Consider the following 17040-nt stretch of genomic DNA (forward strand, 5'->3'; position numbering starts at 1 on the left):
TTATTGTGTGCCAGGCCAAAACGGTTACATTTCCTAAAATTACCAAAACTAGTCCTTACCCGTTCTGAATATATGAACAGCAAATTATGTTCAGTGTGGGTAATGTGTTGTAATAGATCACATTACTGATAGGGGGGAACGGGGAATTGTTTACAGATGGTCTTGGGAAGTTAGGTTGGGCACAAAAGTAGGCTTATTAGTAGGCTACTGTAGTTTCTTTTGCAAGAAAATGCTGCAGTACAATCATAAGTACACCATTGATAGCTTGGTATTGTGGCTGCTTTGGAGAGGTTATCCTTTAAGTTGGATAAATACAGGGGCGGCCTTAAGGATCGGGAGGCCCCGTTCATGATGTCATAAGTTTAATAATTAATAATAAAAAATAAAAATAAAACTTTTTTTTTTTTTTGTCAGTGTGTATTATCGGACTTCAAAGCATGAACAGCATACACAGCCAAGTAGAAAATACACAAAAGCAGCTTGCTTGATTAAACTTTTTTTTACTTTAAGGTATAACTGGAAGGCAGCATTGGCTATACAATGATGCAATCACAACTGTCAGCGCTGCTAGTGCAGTGAGTGCACACACTGGGAAGTAGGAACAATTACAACTAGAGATGCAACCGATCCGATATTATATCGGTATCGGCCTCCGATCCAGCTTAATTAATGTATCGGAGATCGGATTTGATGCCACCGATACACGCTCCGATACAGGAGGGGGACACGTGTTTAATGTTTACAGTCCGTCCTGCACAGACAGTGCAGTGAGCGAATCCAACCTCCAGTATGTACAGACTGCAAACAGAGACTATAGAAAAAAGCCCCACTAAGGTGCAATATGCAAGAGAATGGAATCACTTACAGACTTAACAGTATTAAAAGTATAACGTTTACCCGTCGTCGCACAGATCAGTCAAGTGCTTTCGCAGTTCAGTTGTGTGGTGGAGCCTGATCATCTAGCTGCGTTCTGACATTGTTGATGAGATTGCTCTTGTAATCCATTCTTGTGCTATATATTTACTGCACACACGTGCTGTTTAGCGCTATGTGATTCAATCTTTGTAACTTTATTATTGCCATTGAAAAAAATCCTGCTGTGACGTGATGATGATGAATAATAAGCGCGCGTCATCGTTGCGGTAAAATCCGTCTTTATATAATTGGCTCAGTTATCAAACCATGACATTGTTGTCAGAAGCTCAAACACTGATTCAGATTGTAAGTGTAGTGCAATTCTTAAGACAAAGACAGAGTTTGCAAACTAAAGTAGCATTAACACAACACCAGCGCCAAAACAAACGTCCTGAGGTATTATTTTTCTCCCGAGTTCTGTCGGTAAGGCTCAAGGCTTTTGTCTCATGATAGCGCAGCTGCTTCCCGGCATCGCATTAGGGGTAAAAAGGTACCACGTGTATATAGCAATAATAATAATTACTATTATTATTATTAATAATAATAAACCATAGAATGAATTAACAGGTTACATGCAGGCATAGCTTTAGGGGTAAAAATGTACCTTTGCACATAATAATCCATAGTATTAATTAACAGGTTGCCATTCCCTTAAGGTTTACAGGTTAAACAATTCATATTCTTATTTTTACAGGTTAAACACTTAACCATAAACATCCCCTCTTTGAATTTTTTTGTATTTATTTGTTTTGCTATGTAGCCTACAGCAAATATCGGATCGGCAAATATCGGATATCGGGAAATTTCAAAATTAATATATCGGATCGGATCGGAATTGAAAAATCAGTATCGTTGCATCTCTAATTACAACCAAACAACACACTATACTTATTACTACTACTACTATTTCTTAAAAAAAAAAATAATAATAATTTTTTTCTTTTCTTTTTTTGGGGGGAGGCCCCTGGAGACTCGAGGCCCGTTTCAATTGAAACGATTGAAACATATATAAGGCCGCCACTGGATAAATATGATTTGAAGTGGAACGTGTTCCTCAGTCATGTTGCAGGTCCTTTGGTGTGATCCATGGTCAGGCAATGCCCTTTTGCTTGTTTATTGTATTAATATACATAGTCCTTACCCGTTGTATGGACTATTGCCCCCCATAAATATATTTAGAGTAAGTGAACGGTCGTGCTTTGTGTAAATGGCCGTCGTGAGGTTCAAAGAGTAGCCTACTGTTCCTTTTTAGATTCCACGGCACCAGCGCCATGGGGGAGGGAGGGCACACACACACACACACAAACACTGGGCCCAGCGTGTAGGCATACTGTAGTAAATAACTGTAGTAAATATAGGCGAATAATAATGTGCATGAGATGAGATTAGTGCGTGAGTGTGCGTTCAGCGCACACTCGCAATTGCAGCTGGAGGGCGACGCGACACACATACACACACACACACAGCGATGTATGAAAAATCACAGAGTTGGGAAATGTGCACGCAAGCACATAAAGAAGCAATGATACATGGGCGTGCAAACGATTAAATGTGTTCAGATATGCAGCTGCTTAATATCTGCTTCGGTTTCGTTTGCGCGACTGGCTCGCAAATGTTTGGCGTCACGTGTGCGTTCAGAAAGTGCGGTGCGTTTTCTTTTTGGCATGATGCGTCTACATGATGCGTCTACAGACAGTGCAGAGTAGTTCACAGGTCACATCACACACAGGAGCAGTGAAAGGGGGAGGATCCTTCGGATGGCTGGCCTCTGTGCTGGTGGAGAAGTGTGACGATTATGACGTCACAGCAACTTTGCCCGTGGGATCGTGTGGTGATGTAAAAACAATATCTGTACAGTAAATATGACAGTTGCGTCGGTAAAATGTAGCCTAGCCGGATTCTGGGAGCGTGCAGATTTTTTTTTGGCATGGAGAGATGTGTGCTAATAGTGTGGCTCGGTCGGAGATAGACCACGGACAAATAAACGGGTTTTTATTCACTAATAAATTCATTATTAATCTTATTGAAAAAATGGCTTCGTTAAGACCTCCATATTATTATGGTCAATGCCTGTGGGAGCGATTGGTGCAGGGATACGGTGGTGTTTCTGACATTCATTCATTGACTGAATTATAGTATGATATGATATGATTATAGTATGATGAGCAGAACATTTATAGACGGCAACGACAACGTTTTGAAATTCCATCGTCCTGTCACGTACACACAGGTTGAACTCCAACGCCATGGGTCTGCTGAACCTGCTGACTGTCTACCAGAAGAAGCACCTGGTGGAGTTTCTGCCTTACCACGAGTGTGACACGGCGTCCCGCCAGGCGCCCGACCTGGACTGTCTGGTCAAGCTCCAAGCACAGCACACGCAGCAACGACACCTCATCTTCCTCACAGGTAGGTCTGTCTGATCACAGCACACGCAGCGACACCTCATCTTCCTCACAGGTAGGTCTGTCTGATCACAGCACACGCAGCAACGACACCATCTTCCTCAAGGGGTAGGTCTAGTCTCACGTTGCCAGACTGTTGCCTCTCGCAATGTTCAAATGCTTCCGTCATACAGTCTGGAGCAACGGAAGCTCTGATCACGAGTAAAATATAAATACTTCCGTCATACAGTCTGGAGCAACGGAAGCTCTGATCACGAGTAAAATATAAATGCTTCCGTCATACAGTCTGGAGAAACGGAAGCTCTGATCACGAGTAAAATATAAATGCTTCCGTCATACAGTCTGGAGCAACGGAAGCTCTGGTCACGAGTAAAATATAAATGCTTCCGTCATACAGTCTGGAGCAACGGAAGCTCTGATCACGTGTAAAATATAAATGCTTCCGTCATACAGTCTGGAGCAACGAAATCTCTGATCACGAGTAAAATATAAATGCTTCCGTCATACAGTCTGAAGCAACGGAAGCTCGGATCATGAGTAAAATATAAATGCTTCCGTCATACAGTCTGAAGCAACGGAAGCTCTGATCATGAGCAAGTGCCACAGCGGAAGTGGAGCCTCCTCCCCACTTCCGTTTTACAGTTGCGCAAATGTATCCTAATATAAATAGAAATCATTAAGCATATGTAGCTTGCAGCTTAGCAGAAATGGAAATAAAAAAAATCAAATGTAAAAATATTTTGTAGGTGTAGTTCCAGACTCTGTATAGCATTCGGAGATTGTGGAATAGTTGTCTGGCTACGCGAGACTTAAGATAGGTCTGATCAAGCTCCAAGCACCGCACACCCAGCAATGCCACCCCATCTTCCTCACAGGTTGCACCATCACCAGTGTTTAAAAGTAACTAAGCACATTGTACGGCCCCTACACACTGCAAGATATTTTTGCTCCAATCTGGGAGCTTTTTTGGCACCCAATCTGACGCAAGATTAGGCTTCGATCGCAGAGGTTTTGCTTGCTGTGAGATGATCTGGCCCAGTCAGAAAGTCTGTGTCTGTATCGATAGATGGATGACAATATAATTAATTTAATTTTATAGCGTTTTTCCAAGTGCTCAAAGTGCTTTACAATGTTTCATTCATTCATACATTGGGAGCTATAAGCTACCTTTATTCCGTGGGTAAATTCAGGTGTCATACATATTGGTAGCTATATTAATATCTACAATCCCGTAGATCAGCTAGTATTTGACGTGATCAAACTAGCAATAGTCTACACGTTCAGAAGCATCTTCCATAAACACGAACGGTGTCAGAAATCTCTTTAAAATTAAAACTTAACGCCTTAAATCTGTGATTTCTGCCCAACATGGGTTCCCAAAATGGGTTCATTATTCCATGTTGTGCTTTTTTTCCCTCTTCCTCCTTGGCTTTGCGTCCGTCCGTCTGTCAGAGAGGCCATTCGAGATGTTCCTCCAGTACTCCAGGAACGGCATCGTGATCGCCAGCATCGACGACATCATGACCAGCTTCCACAGTCTGATCGGCTCCATCGACCAGAACGACCTGCCCACGCCGCCCTCTACAGGTGGGTGATGGTAACTTAACTGAACGCCGAGGGGTTATAATTGTTGGAAGACTTCTCGTTGCCTTTGGTTTATTTCATAAGGCAGCGAAGTTAGTGCGCTAAACTCGACGCTTTACCAAACGCCAGGTGGCAGCGATATGGAAAAATATAATATCATATTTATTTCAAGCATTATCACGATACATGTCACAATATTTTGTCATGCCGTTTTCAGGGTTAGTGTTCAAGTTACTTAACAGTACAACCACCTAAATTAAACAACAGTATAAATTCATGTATATAACTGCAAATCATAGAATGCCACTTTCACTTTATCATGATATCTCTGAAAAGGCACACTGTGGAGACATTTTATCACGATACGTTATGTATCACCATATCGCCCACCCCTTGTGAGAGGCACGCATTAACAGTTTAACTGCGGAATAAATTAATCGCAATGCCCTGTTGACTGCCCAGATTTCTGGCTGGATTAATGATTTATTACGTGCCTATCATGCCTGTTTCATCTCATTTTGAGCCATTATGTCCATAAAGACGGCGTGCGTGCGCACACGGGGGGATTTTGGCCGATATGACGTGGACGCTAGCGGTGGTTAGCTAAAAATGCTAAAGAAACACTCATGGCTATGGCCCTTGTAGTGATTTTCGGCCTCACGAGAGATCTGGCGTACCCCCGGTCGTGGGTACAATGGGAACACTTCACCCCCTACCCTGAAAATCCGGGAAGGTGGACTGCTGGGATATCTCACAATCATCGTGGGCACTCTGCTATCTCATCGGACAATGCAACACCCAGACACATCGGGATCATTGGAAGTTCATTCCAAAACGCTGAGAACGGTGGTCGGCACCCCTTTGGGAGGATCGACCCGCCACCTCAGTGTTCTCCCCATGACACTGACGTCGACTGTCAAGCCCCCTGCGTTCTGCAACTCACACCTCACGTGGTCTGAGCTCACAGCGCAAAGGGAGGGAGCAGTTCAGGGACTGTTGTCACACAAATTGTGTGGGGACACCGGGCCACTTAATGCCTGTCTGACTGTGATTACGCACTTCCGCTACGAAGGGGACCCCCAGTGGGAACCCTGGGAGGAAGTGCCCAATTGTTCTATGACCCAGGTCAACAAGACCAAGAGTTGGTGAACAGTCGGACAATTGTGTCCGTGGTAACACCTGAATTTGCCCGAATGGTGCCCACCGTTCCTAAGTGGCCCATCAGTGAGGTACAGAGCTGCGTTCTTTCTTCACACCTCATGGCAGTAGAGGCCTCCCAAGAGCCTCCCAAGAGCCCTCAAAGGAAATGCCGTGCGCGTTACCACTGACCACTGCACCAATTGAGTCACCTGGTACCGTGCAATTAGCTCGCGAATGGTTAGCCGCCCGGATCCGTGAATGGTTTCTTTGGGTCCTGAGATTGACCCCGTTCTCCCTGGCATGTTGCGGGTGTCCCTGGGCAAGATGGCCACGGACATAATTCCCCCAACCAAGGTGAGGGGGGGAGGTTCCGGGTTGTACCCCAAAACCTCCTATTGATATCCTGGTAAACAGTACAGCACAAACACTTAGTATTAGCTAAAGATGTTTTTCCTTCAGACCCATGTGGACGAGGCCATGATTCGGCCACCGCTAGGAGAATCACTCACGTCGACAACCGGACTTGGGTGACACGGGGAACAATGCCTCTTAAGTTTGGCCATGACATGGACAAATCTCGCGTAGCCCACACCCCTGCACTGCTACGATGCTCCAGTGGCCGCCACCCCTTTAGACGATAAGCGGTGACGCGCCGTTCAATGGTGCACCGCCATGGAATACTTTGATCCTTGCTACCCCTGGGACATAGGGGGCGCCAATGGTCATGCTTTAACTGTCCTCGTGACTCGCCCTTCAGTGCGATCGGTTAGCGCCAGGCCACGACGACATAAAAGTGTGCTGAAGTGTGGAACGGCCGTTAACTGTAATGAGCCGTTTTACATCGAGGGCCATTCTTGACTGCTTTCCGCCCTCTGCATACCTCTGAAACCGTTGGAGCTATGTGAGTGCTCGCTTCTGCAAGGAGGATCGGCAAGAACTTTGATTATCATTCCCCCTCGCGAAGGGCCCTTCTTACAGGGAAGGATGGACCAGCGAGAGCGTTCACTCTTGAGGGCGGTCTGGCCTGTAACTCATGGCTGTAATCTCTTCTGAGGGAAACTGCTCGCAGAATCGAAGCCTGTGGCCGCAATGGAACACTAGCGACTTCAAAGCTACTGTGTTGGTGTTAAATTTCGCCATAGCTGCCAGAGACCTTGGTGAGCCACCAAGATTTACAAACGGCAATCCACCTGGCATTATGCTACGTGGAATGCTCTAACGGGCTCTCCCTGTGCTGATGATCTTGGGCCTCGTTATTCTTATCGCAGTGCTTCACAAGATAGGATTCATGCAGCTGTCGGGCAGAGCTGTGAAAGCAGCTAGCCTGGTCTTAATCGGCGCGGTCCGGCGAAGGGGGGGACGAGACGTATATGCTGTGAGTCCTACAAGGGGCTTCCCTGGAGAGTAGTCGCACACGCGAGCGGGCAGCAGGGAGACCGGTTACGCAATCCGCTCTAACAACACTCTATAGCCCAGGGGTCAGCATGGGACATGCTTGCAGACATTGATTTGACAGTTTGCCTGATGATGCTATGACACAGGTACTGACTATCCGTCTTCCTAGATGAGGTTGCCGTCCAGTATGAGCCAGCGGCGGGCACCCGGGAGCCACCTTCCGGGGGCTCGGCAGGAAACGCTCCCCAGCCTCCTCCTCCCGGTTGCCAGACCGAGACAAAGCCCATCGTCGAGTCCTCCTGGATCCCCTGCCAGAAAGGCTGTGTCTCTGGAGCCAAGGGCGAGAAGGATATGCAGCACACGGTCGCCGTGATGGGCCCCTGTGGCGAGCCCGGAGCCATGCTGTACAAGCAAGGGGTCAGTGAATGCAGGAAGACGGATGGGGAGACGGGGGCCAGAGGAGGAGGGGTTGTTAGGGGCAGGCAGCAGCACCGGTCGCCAACCCCAGCTGCCCGCAAAAAGAAGAAGAAGCAGAACCGCCGGGCTGCCGCCCCTCATCGTTTGACCAGGTCAGGTACCCAGTGGAACCCCCGGGTGCAACCGCAGCCATCTCATCACCGGTCCTACGAGATATACGAGAGATACGCCTCATATGGGCGACACGTTCCTGGTGGGTACCCTGGCGTGGAGATGTACGACCGTGCAGCTGAAGAATACCCTCCTGTCCCTTGGCCAGCCCAGCGTGGCGTGGAGATGTACGACCGTACAGCTGAAGAATACCCTCCTGTCCCTTGGCCAGCCCAGCATGGCGTGGAGATGTACGACCGTACAGCTGAAGAATACCCTCCTGTCCCTTGGCCAGCCCAGCGTGGCGTGGAGATGTACGACTGTGCTGCTGAAGAATACCCTCCTGTCCCTTGGCCAGCCCAGCGTGGCGTGGAGATGTACGACTGTGCTGCTGAAGAATACCCTCCTGTCCCTTGGCCAGCCCAGCGTGGCATGGAGATGTACGACCGTGCAGCTGAAGCATACCCTCCTCCGCTCCTCTCCCTCCAAGCCCAGCCGGCCTACTATGGCCACCGTCGGCCAGCACGTGGTCTGTCATCCCAGCTCGTTCCACGAGGCCACCAGTAAACGGAGATGTGTTCTGATGATGACCACAGTGTGACACAATGTAAACGTGTTAATGGCACCGAATGCAATCTTCGTCTTTATGCTACCGTGTTACTCTTTGTGCAACATGTGCTATAGCTCGACTGTGCAGTCTCACATGTGTGTAGCTGCTATAAGCAATATGTCAACATTTTAATGACGCTTTTTTTTTCTTTTTTTTTGTTATGGTAAACGGTGCATTTATGTAGCATAAAGGCGCTTTGCATAGATTGTGCATTACATTCACCAAATTCACGCACCAATGGCGGAGGAAACCATGCAAGGCGCCAACGTGCACATCGGGAGCAATTAGGGCTTCAGTGTCTTGCTCAAGGACACTTTTACGCCAACTCTGGGGGAGCCCACAGGGATCGAACCGGGAACCTCACATTCCCATCCAGCTGTTCTACCGGCCACTCTACGCCTGAGCCCACTGCCGCCCCCAATGTTGTTTTGGGTAAGTAAGCACTAGTAAAGGTAAGTAAAGCACTAGGTTTACTTTAAAATAACAGCCCTATCAATCTCCGGAAAGGAGAGGGGCAGGGACAGACCCGCGACCAGTGCCGGTCTATGGGTTTCAATGCTGACCGTACATCACTGCCTCTCTAGAGCCACTGGTACGGTCTATGGGTTTCAATGCTGACCGTACATCACTGCCTCTCTAGAGCCACTGGTATGGTCTAACCTCGCCTCACCAGGCTTTCCACCACCTCGGAGGAAAGCCTGGTCTCAGTTTCAAAAGTCTGTATGACAACTTCCTTTTCCCTCTCAATAAAAGCTCTCGTAGTCTGTAGCTTTTATTGAGAGGGTAAAGGAAGTTGCCGCCGCCTGTTGTTCCTGTCTGGCACCTACAAAACAATACTACAACATGACGTAACCATATCATCCGCTCCCTCCCGGATCATATACCGAAATGAAATGGTGCCCAGGCTAGGTATGGTCTATGGGTTTCAATGCTGACCGTACATCACTGCCTCTCTAGAGCCACTGGTACGGTCTATGGGTTTCAACGCTGACCGTACATCACTGCCTCTCTAGAGCCACTGGTACGGTCTATGGGTTTCAACGCTGACCGTACATCACTGCCTCTCTAGAGCCACTGGTATGGTCTATGGGTTTCAATGCTGACCGTACATCACTGCCTCTCTAGAGCCACTGGTACGGTCTATGGGTTTCAACGCTAACCGTACATCACTGCCTCTCTAGAGCCACTGGTACGGGCTGCTCGCAGAGAAACACATTTTCCCTCACATCCTGGGGCTCCGTAGAAGTGTGTCCTGGGCGAGCGGTTCTACCGAGGAAGGGCTTTGTGTTCTCTATACCACTCCATTACGGAGCTATGTGCGTCTATCCCTGGCTGGCTGGCTGTGTCCGTCTGAGCACGGAAATAGCGTTTGGTTGTTTTTCAAGTGTCACTGTTGCGCAGCCTAACACACACACACACACACACACACACACACACATATTAACTATATATGGTTTTCGGGTGTGACAGTACAGTAGAGGGACCCCCACTCTGTCATTTCTCAATTTCTCATCCGTTTCGGATGTTGGGCGGCTCACCGCAATCAGCCCGGCCCCCTGGGTGCATTTCTGGGGCTCTGGATGTTGCAGCCCCCCCTTCCCAGGGACTCCACATGGTAACTCATTTCTCTAGAGTTTCGGACGCGGGGCGGCTCACCGGAACCCAGGCCGGCACCCTGTGTGCGTTCCTGTGGGTCTGGAACCTTCGGGAACTCCCCGGGGACCCCCACACAGAGTTGCACCAATCACTCACTCATTTTTCTTTTACGATACTGTTTGTTTTCAATACTGCAGCAAATGACAGGAAAAGACAATACCCTCTTTTCATTCCTGAGGTAGTTAACCAATTCTGGCTAAATCACTTTAGCTATCGAAAAATTTCAGATCTACAAGCTCATAGCTTGTAGGTCTGCTATTTTTGAAAAATCATGAAAATGTGGCTCAAATCCTGGAATATATATTCTTTCAAAGCGAACATTTTTTAGCTCAAATCTTTGCTTTGCTTCTGGAACATATTTTCAGATGGGGGTCCGGAGCCAAATACAGATAATTCTGGGCGTCCATGACATGAAAAAGGTTGAGCACCACTGACATAGAAAACTGTCAGGATTTAGAAGACATTTTGTAGAATCCATCTCAGGTCTAAATGGGTTAAGCCAACTCTACTATCCCTCAGTCTTTTCAATGCTGTGTAGCAACAGGCATGCAAATGACGGGAAAACTTTTTACATACGTTTTAACTCGATGGCCCGACCCTCTGCTGTTTGGATCGCAATACCTGTTTATGTTAACATTGTTATCATGTTATCATTGTGTGCCTATTATCTGTGATCAATCGGATTAAACATTGTAACAGTTTCATAACCCTAGGTTAACCCATTAAGACCTGAGATCTAAAAAAAATGTCTTCTAAATCCTGACAGTTAATGAAAGCCTACAGCATTTTTCTATATCAGTGGTTCTCAATTTTCTTCATGACAAGGACCCCCAAAATGATATGCAGACCCTAGGGGTTTTAATTTCAAGAATCGAAGTATATCAAAATGAAAACGGCAACATTGACTATGTATCGTATCATTTGCAATGCAAATGATCGATTGTATTAATCTACTACATTTCTGTGCAGTTATTTAGCAATTTTTAGAAGAAAAATAAAAAGAGGGGTTTAATATTAGTTTAAAATAATGTCAATGTAATTTAAATAGTTACTGTATCGAAAATCATTGAATCGTATGCTATCGGATCGCCATAATGAACCAATATCGTCCATGTATCGTATCGCCAACCATGTATTGTATCATCAACCATGTATCGTGATACATATCGTATCGCTGTTAAAATGTATCGTTACACCCCTAGCAGACCCCCATTTGAAAATATGTTTCAGATGGGGATAATGTTTCAGATGCCCATAAGCAACATTTTTCAACAGATAACCTTTAAAATCATGGTTAAAAGTGGTTAAAAGGCTACGAGGCGACACCCGAGACACAGATGCGTCCTCATGTCTAAATGGGTTCAACGTTTCAACAGTTTGACAGCCCTATAGTGTAAATGCTAAACGGCGTGATAATAATAGCCTTGCCTCTCTCTCTCTCTCTCTCTCTCTCTCCCTCTCACTCAGCAGTGAATGACGAGTGTGTGGAGGCCGAGGACATGTCCCTGGACTCTGACGACGGTGCCGAACCCACCCCCCACCCCGCCGCTGCAGTGGCGCCTATTCCCCCCGAGCCCCCCTCCTCCTCCTCCGAGCAGCAGCAGCTGAACCAGGTATAGTAGGACTGTGTGATATGATATGGTGCAGTGTTGTTTTTGGCAGCATATTTTGATTTTAGTTTTAGTCATAGTCTCTTGAATAGTTTGCATTTAGTTTTTAGTCACATTTTATAGTCACCTGGAATGTTTTAGTGTTTTGTCTAGTTTTAGTTGACTAAATGTCATGCGATTTTAAAATGTATTTTGGCGGGCCTTGATGCCGTCGTAATGGCGGATTTTACACTTGCTGAAAAGTGAAAATAGCCAATCTACAAACTCGCACTGCGACGCGTTGTGAGCTTTTAGATCTGCTATTTTCAGCATGCAACCAAGTGTAAAATGACTTATAGTGGATCTCGTCCACTAGTCCCTTTCCTAACATTTTAGTCTAATTGTTATTTTTTTACGAAATGGGGGCCTATTTTTAGTGCACGCGTAGGATGGCCCGCGGTATCCGTGCATCTGGTGTAGCTGGTATCATTGACATGTATTGGTCCTATCCAAACGCACTGTACGCGCGCAGTAAACGTGCGCAGTAAACGCATACGCACGCGCGCAAAATTGCCTGGTGTAGCTTGAAAAAAGGTACCGGTAGTCGACGAACATTTTTCATCTTAGTTTTAGTCGACAAAATCAACACTGATATGGTGACATGGGATGAGATGGGAACTATGCACAAAAAACGGAATATTATCCACCTTTTTACTTGTAAAACTGTGATGTGACAATATTAGTGCTGTACAATTAATCGAAAAATATTTGACACCTATGCAATCTCATTTTGTGAAGAATCGTGAAAAATAGTGTGCAGTGTGATTAATTCTAGTTACTCTTGTGTTTTTGCTACAAGAGTCAAACACTTGGATGTCTGTTTAAAGCCACAGTTCCAGGCTCCACAGGCTCCAGGTGACACATTTTGAATGTAGCAATGTTCAGCGACTACAGACTACAGACTAAAGACAAGAAAAATGTTGAATCGTGATTCTTGTGGAGGAAAATCGAGATTTGAGCAAGAATCGTACAGCACTAGTGACAATAACTATGATTCTGATAAAAATGTCTCCACACGGTATGCCTTGCGTATATGATTTGCAGTTCTATACCTTAATTTATACTTTTGTAGTATAAAGTATTTTGGTCCAAATGTTCTGCAACTTTTAGGTTTTGTTACGTTGTAGGTGGTTGTACCGGTATGTAACTTGAACAGTCAAATAAGCCCTAAAAAAACCACATGAAAAACTATCGTGATAATATCATGTATCGTAGTTGTAAAGTTGTTGTACGTTTCCGAAAAAAATAAAGTACTTTGAAGTCGTTTGGTGATACTGCTTGAAACAAAATATGGTGATATTACATAATATTTTTTCCATATCGCCCCCACACCTCTAGAAGCAGGGACCCTCCTCCGCTGTGGCGCCGCCCCCCTTCGCCCCGCCGGCTGAGAAACAACCCCTTCCTCAGCCCCCGCCTCCCGAAAACGAGGAGTTCCGCCCGCCGCTCCCAGGGGGGGACACCGCGGCGACGACGCAGCAGCAGAGCAGCAGCACCCCGGGGAGCACCCCTCTAAACCCCAGCCTGTCGGTCGCCCTCAGCACGGCGCTCTCCCAGTTCAACCTTCAGTTGGCCGGGACGTCCGAGGTGGGGGTGGTGGGGGGGGGGATGTCTCCGGGGGGCTTTGCCGTCAACCCCCACCAGAGCTTCCTGTGTCCCACCGCCTCGTGGGGGGCCAGCTACCTTGCGGCTGCGGCGGCGGGCGGAGGCGCTTACACCTCCGCCGTCGCTTCCCCCGTGGCCTACCCTGCATCGCCCCCGCAGCCCCCCCCTCCTCCGGTCCCGGCGACGACCGTCCCCCAGGAGTACCCCCCCAGACCCCCGGTGCCCCCTCCTCTCCCAGCGACGACCATCGGCCCCCAACAACCAACGGCCCCCCCTACGACGACGCTCCAAACACCGGCGCCCTCGCTCCTAACCTCGGCCCCGTCGCTTCTCACGGCGGCCCCCAGCCTCCTCACGGCGGCCCCCAGCCTCCTCACGGCGGCCCCCAGCCTCCTGACCGGAGGGGTGGGACCCCTGGGGTCCAACCACCTGGCCGGAGTGGGACCCCTGGGGTCCAACCTGGCCTCGCTGCCCATGGAGGTCAAGCCTCCGCCGCCGCCCCACCTCATGATGCTGGGCCACGTGTACGGCTCGGACCCCCCTCCCTCGACCCCGCCCCATGGGGCCTCTCCGGGCGGCCTCACCTCCTCCTCCTCCGCCTATGGAGCGGACATGAGCGGCCTGCACCACAACAGCAGCCCGGGAGGGGGAGACAACAACAACAGGACAGGGGCTTCTGACGCTTCCACAATGCCTGGTGGTGCACTGGCCCATAGTGGGCTGCTCCAGGCCGGGGGAGGGTTAGGGGAGTGGTCGTCCCGCCAAGCGTCCCCTGGCAGCCAGGGAGCCAGGACTCCCGCGGACTGTTCGGACAGCCTGGGAGGATCATGTGTGGGTATCCCCACAGCGGGCCCCAGGGGCCCAGGAGGAGGAGGGACGCTCCTCCTCAGACCTCAGCTGCACCACCCCAGCCCACATCCACTCCACACGGGCGGGCCTTACGGCTGCATGGGTGCTCTTCCCGGACAGATGGACCCCCACCACCACCACAGGGGGGCCCTCATGGGTGGTCCCGGTTCGTCGTTAGGGGGCGGCTACCGGGGGAGAGGTGTCGTCCCGCCAGCACTGCAGTGGCCCCGGCCAGGACTAGGGGAAGGCGGCGGTGGCCCCTGCAACCCCTGGGGCTATCCCATGGGCAGGGGACGCGGACAGGATTACTACACATACTCTCACAATTACTCCCCCTGAAGTGAACACATTACACACACACAGACAATCATGGTGACCTGAAAACAACAAAAAGGGGGAACACGCCATACTCCAGAGACTTATTATTATTATTAGAGCTGGCTGAATGTATATAAGTACTTGTCATAAAATAAAACACAACTTGATTTAAGAAATAATAATAATAGGAAAAAATGGAGAAAAAAAAACAACAAAAGCAAAGAAGGATCCTGTTTTTTCTACATTAATAAATAAGAACGTGGATGCAGGCAGTGCCGAGTGTCCTCCTGGTCTGTCGCGTTATTATTCTCGTCTGCTCTTTCCATGTGAGCCGTTTTAGAATCCCTGTCTCCAAACCACTATATTTATATTTGCCAAGAAACGCAACGATGGCCTTTTCCAAAAAAAAAAGCTTCTATGGATGGAATTTGTCATGATGTAATTTTCTGTTTTGTCCTTTTTCTTTTTTTTTCAGAGAAAAAACTAAAAGGTTTGTGAACAAGGGGAGGGGACGAAGGCTGATATTTTTTTAAGGAATGACACTTTTGCTGTTGGTTTTCTTTTTTTTTTCCTTTTTTTTTTTTTTTTTTTTACATCCTTGGTTCAGAGAAGTCTAATCTGTAAAATAAAACATGTTTCAGACCTTTGTGTGTGCGATGGACATGGTTTTGATGACTGTGTCAAATGAACCATTAAAATTATAAACAACACCCGTCTTCATGTCTCTCTCTCACTCGGACTCAGAGCCCAGTTGCTGTCAGATTTTAGGTGAAACTGTCACAACCATATAAATGTCGGAGAAAGAGACAAATGACAATGATATGAGTCGGGAGAAGTATGGTGACGTCAAAAGGGATGGAGCTCGTTACCCGACAAAATCCAATAAGCTTATTGAGTACCCGACCCGTTATCAATATGCTTTGGGCTTATCAAGCTACCTGTTATCGAGCATAGTGGGATTAGTGGCCCATGACGTCATGTTTACACAATCAACACAAGAGGCGATCAAGATATAAATGTAATCATCCACGCTGGCACAAACCCATCGCTCTAAAAGTGTATTGATACCTGCCAACCAGTGCTGTCCAGGTAAACAAAATTGCACTTTTAACAGGTTCCGTCCACACGTCATAAGCAATCCAACCGATGGGTTGCAATGACGTGTGTACACGTCCTAGCGCATCTTCAATGATATCAAACGAGAGAAGAATATTCAGATTCTTTTTATTTTTGAGTTGTACTTAGCTTTTCGTTCATGCCCGGTCCGGTCTGTTTACCGCTGCAGAAAGAATGCCTCGTCTCTCCTAATCCAGGGCGCTCTCCGTGGTTTTGATCTGATAAATATACTAAGCTCCTCATTTCTGAATTCTCACCTGCCTCTCGTTCAAAAATATGAACGTGAGGGATCATCAATGTCTTTTATCGGATCATTAGCGAGGTAAGCAAGCAAAAAAATAAAAGCGGCCATGTCTTCCCGGCACCCCAAAGCTCCTATTTTGAATGAATCACGGGGCTGTTTGTGTTAAAGTGACGGTAGTACACATATTAACCAGTTAACAGTTTCTTTAGTATTTTATTGGTAAAAAGTAGGGATGCACCGAAATTGAAATTCTTGGCCGAAACCGAATAACGAATATAGGAAACAGTTGGCCGAATATCTGAATATGATTAATATTATACATCTTTTTTCCTACCATTGCTGTCATGGCCGTACCTTAAAGCTACCTGATTTATTTAAAATAAATGATTATGGCAAAACTTAACTTAAATAATAATCACTATTATGGGTCCATAAAACATTTATTCAGCCCTTTTGAATGCATTAATTGCATACACTATTCGGTGATATATTTTCTGCCTATTCGGGCCGAAACCGAACATTTTCTGCGGCTGAATATTCGGGGCATCACTAGTTAAAATAGTATGTTTATACAGAGTAAGTACAGAATAAATAATCTCTCAATCACCGGGTAATGACTGTGACACAGTCCTGTATCTGAAAGGTCAGAAATGCAGTCCTTTCAACCACAATGTTTCCAGCCAGACAGGTCTAGTCCAGAATGCCACTTAAGCACTATAAATACTTTGTTGTACAACAAATAGCAAAGATTGTTGACCTACAAGCTTGTAGATGTTTGGAAAATTTGAAAGATTTAGAAAGCTTTTGCCTGTAATGCCATGTTGAAAGTGTTTACCACTTAACATACCTACACCCACACAGTATCATTGGTATGAAGTGTAACTGAATATCGCTGTTTTAGTATCCTCACTTAACCCATTAACCTGAGTTTGATTCTACAAATGTTATATTATGGTTATGGCAAAACTTAACTTAAATAATAATCAC

At 47.0% G+C, this 17040-nt stretch overlaps 1 protein-coding gene across 6 annotated transcripts in view; it reads left to right on the forward strand.

The window, feature by feature from the left end:
- tasorb (transcription activation suppressor b) overlaps positions 1–15397 on the forward strand; it is a 60635-nt gene extending 45238 nt beyond the window's left edge. For 3 of the 6 annotated variants that reach the window (XM_083769000.1, XM_083769001.1, XM_083769005.1), the window contains exons 27-30: positions 3146–3324; positions 4773–4907; positions 11740–11885; positions 13260–15397. In XM_083769000.1, the coding sequence (XP_083625126.1) occupies positions 3146–3324; positions 4773–4907; positions 11740–11885; positions 13260–14714 (1915 nt within the window). In that variant the 3' untranslated portion in view covers positions 14715–15397. The remainder of the gene's footprint in view (positions 1–3145; positions 3325–4772; positions 4908–11739; positions 11886–13259) is intronic. The other 3 variants (XM_083769002.1, XM_083769004.1, XM_083769003.1) reach the window with 3 other exon arrangements.
- The last annotated feature ends 1643 nt before the right edge of the window (positions 15398–17040 follow it).

Source organism: Protomyctophum parallelum (assembly GCF_964188405.1).
Source record: "Protomyctophum parallelum genome assembly, chromosome: 7".
NCBI lineage: Eukaryota > Metazoa > Chordata > Actinopteri > Myctophiformes > Myctophidae > Protomyctophum > Protomyctophum parallelum.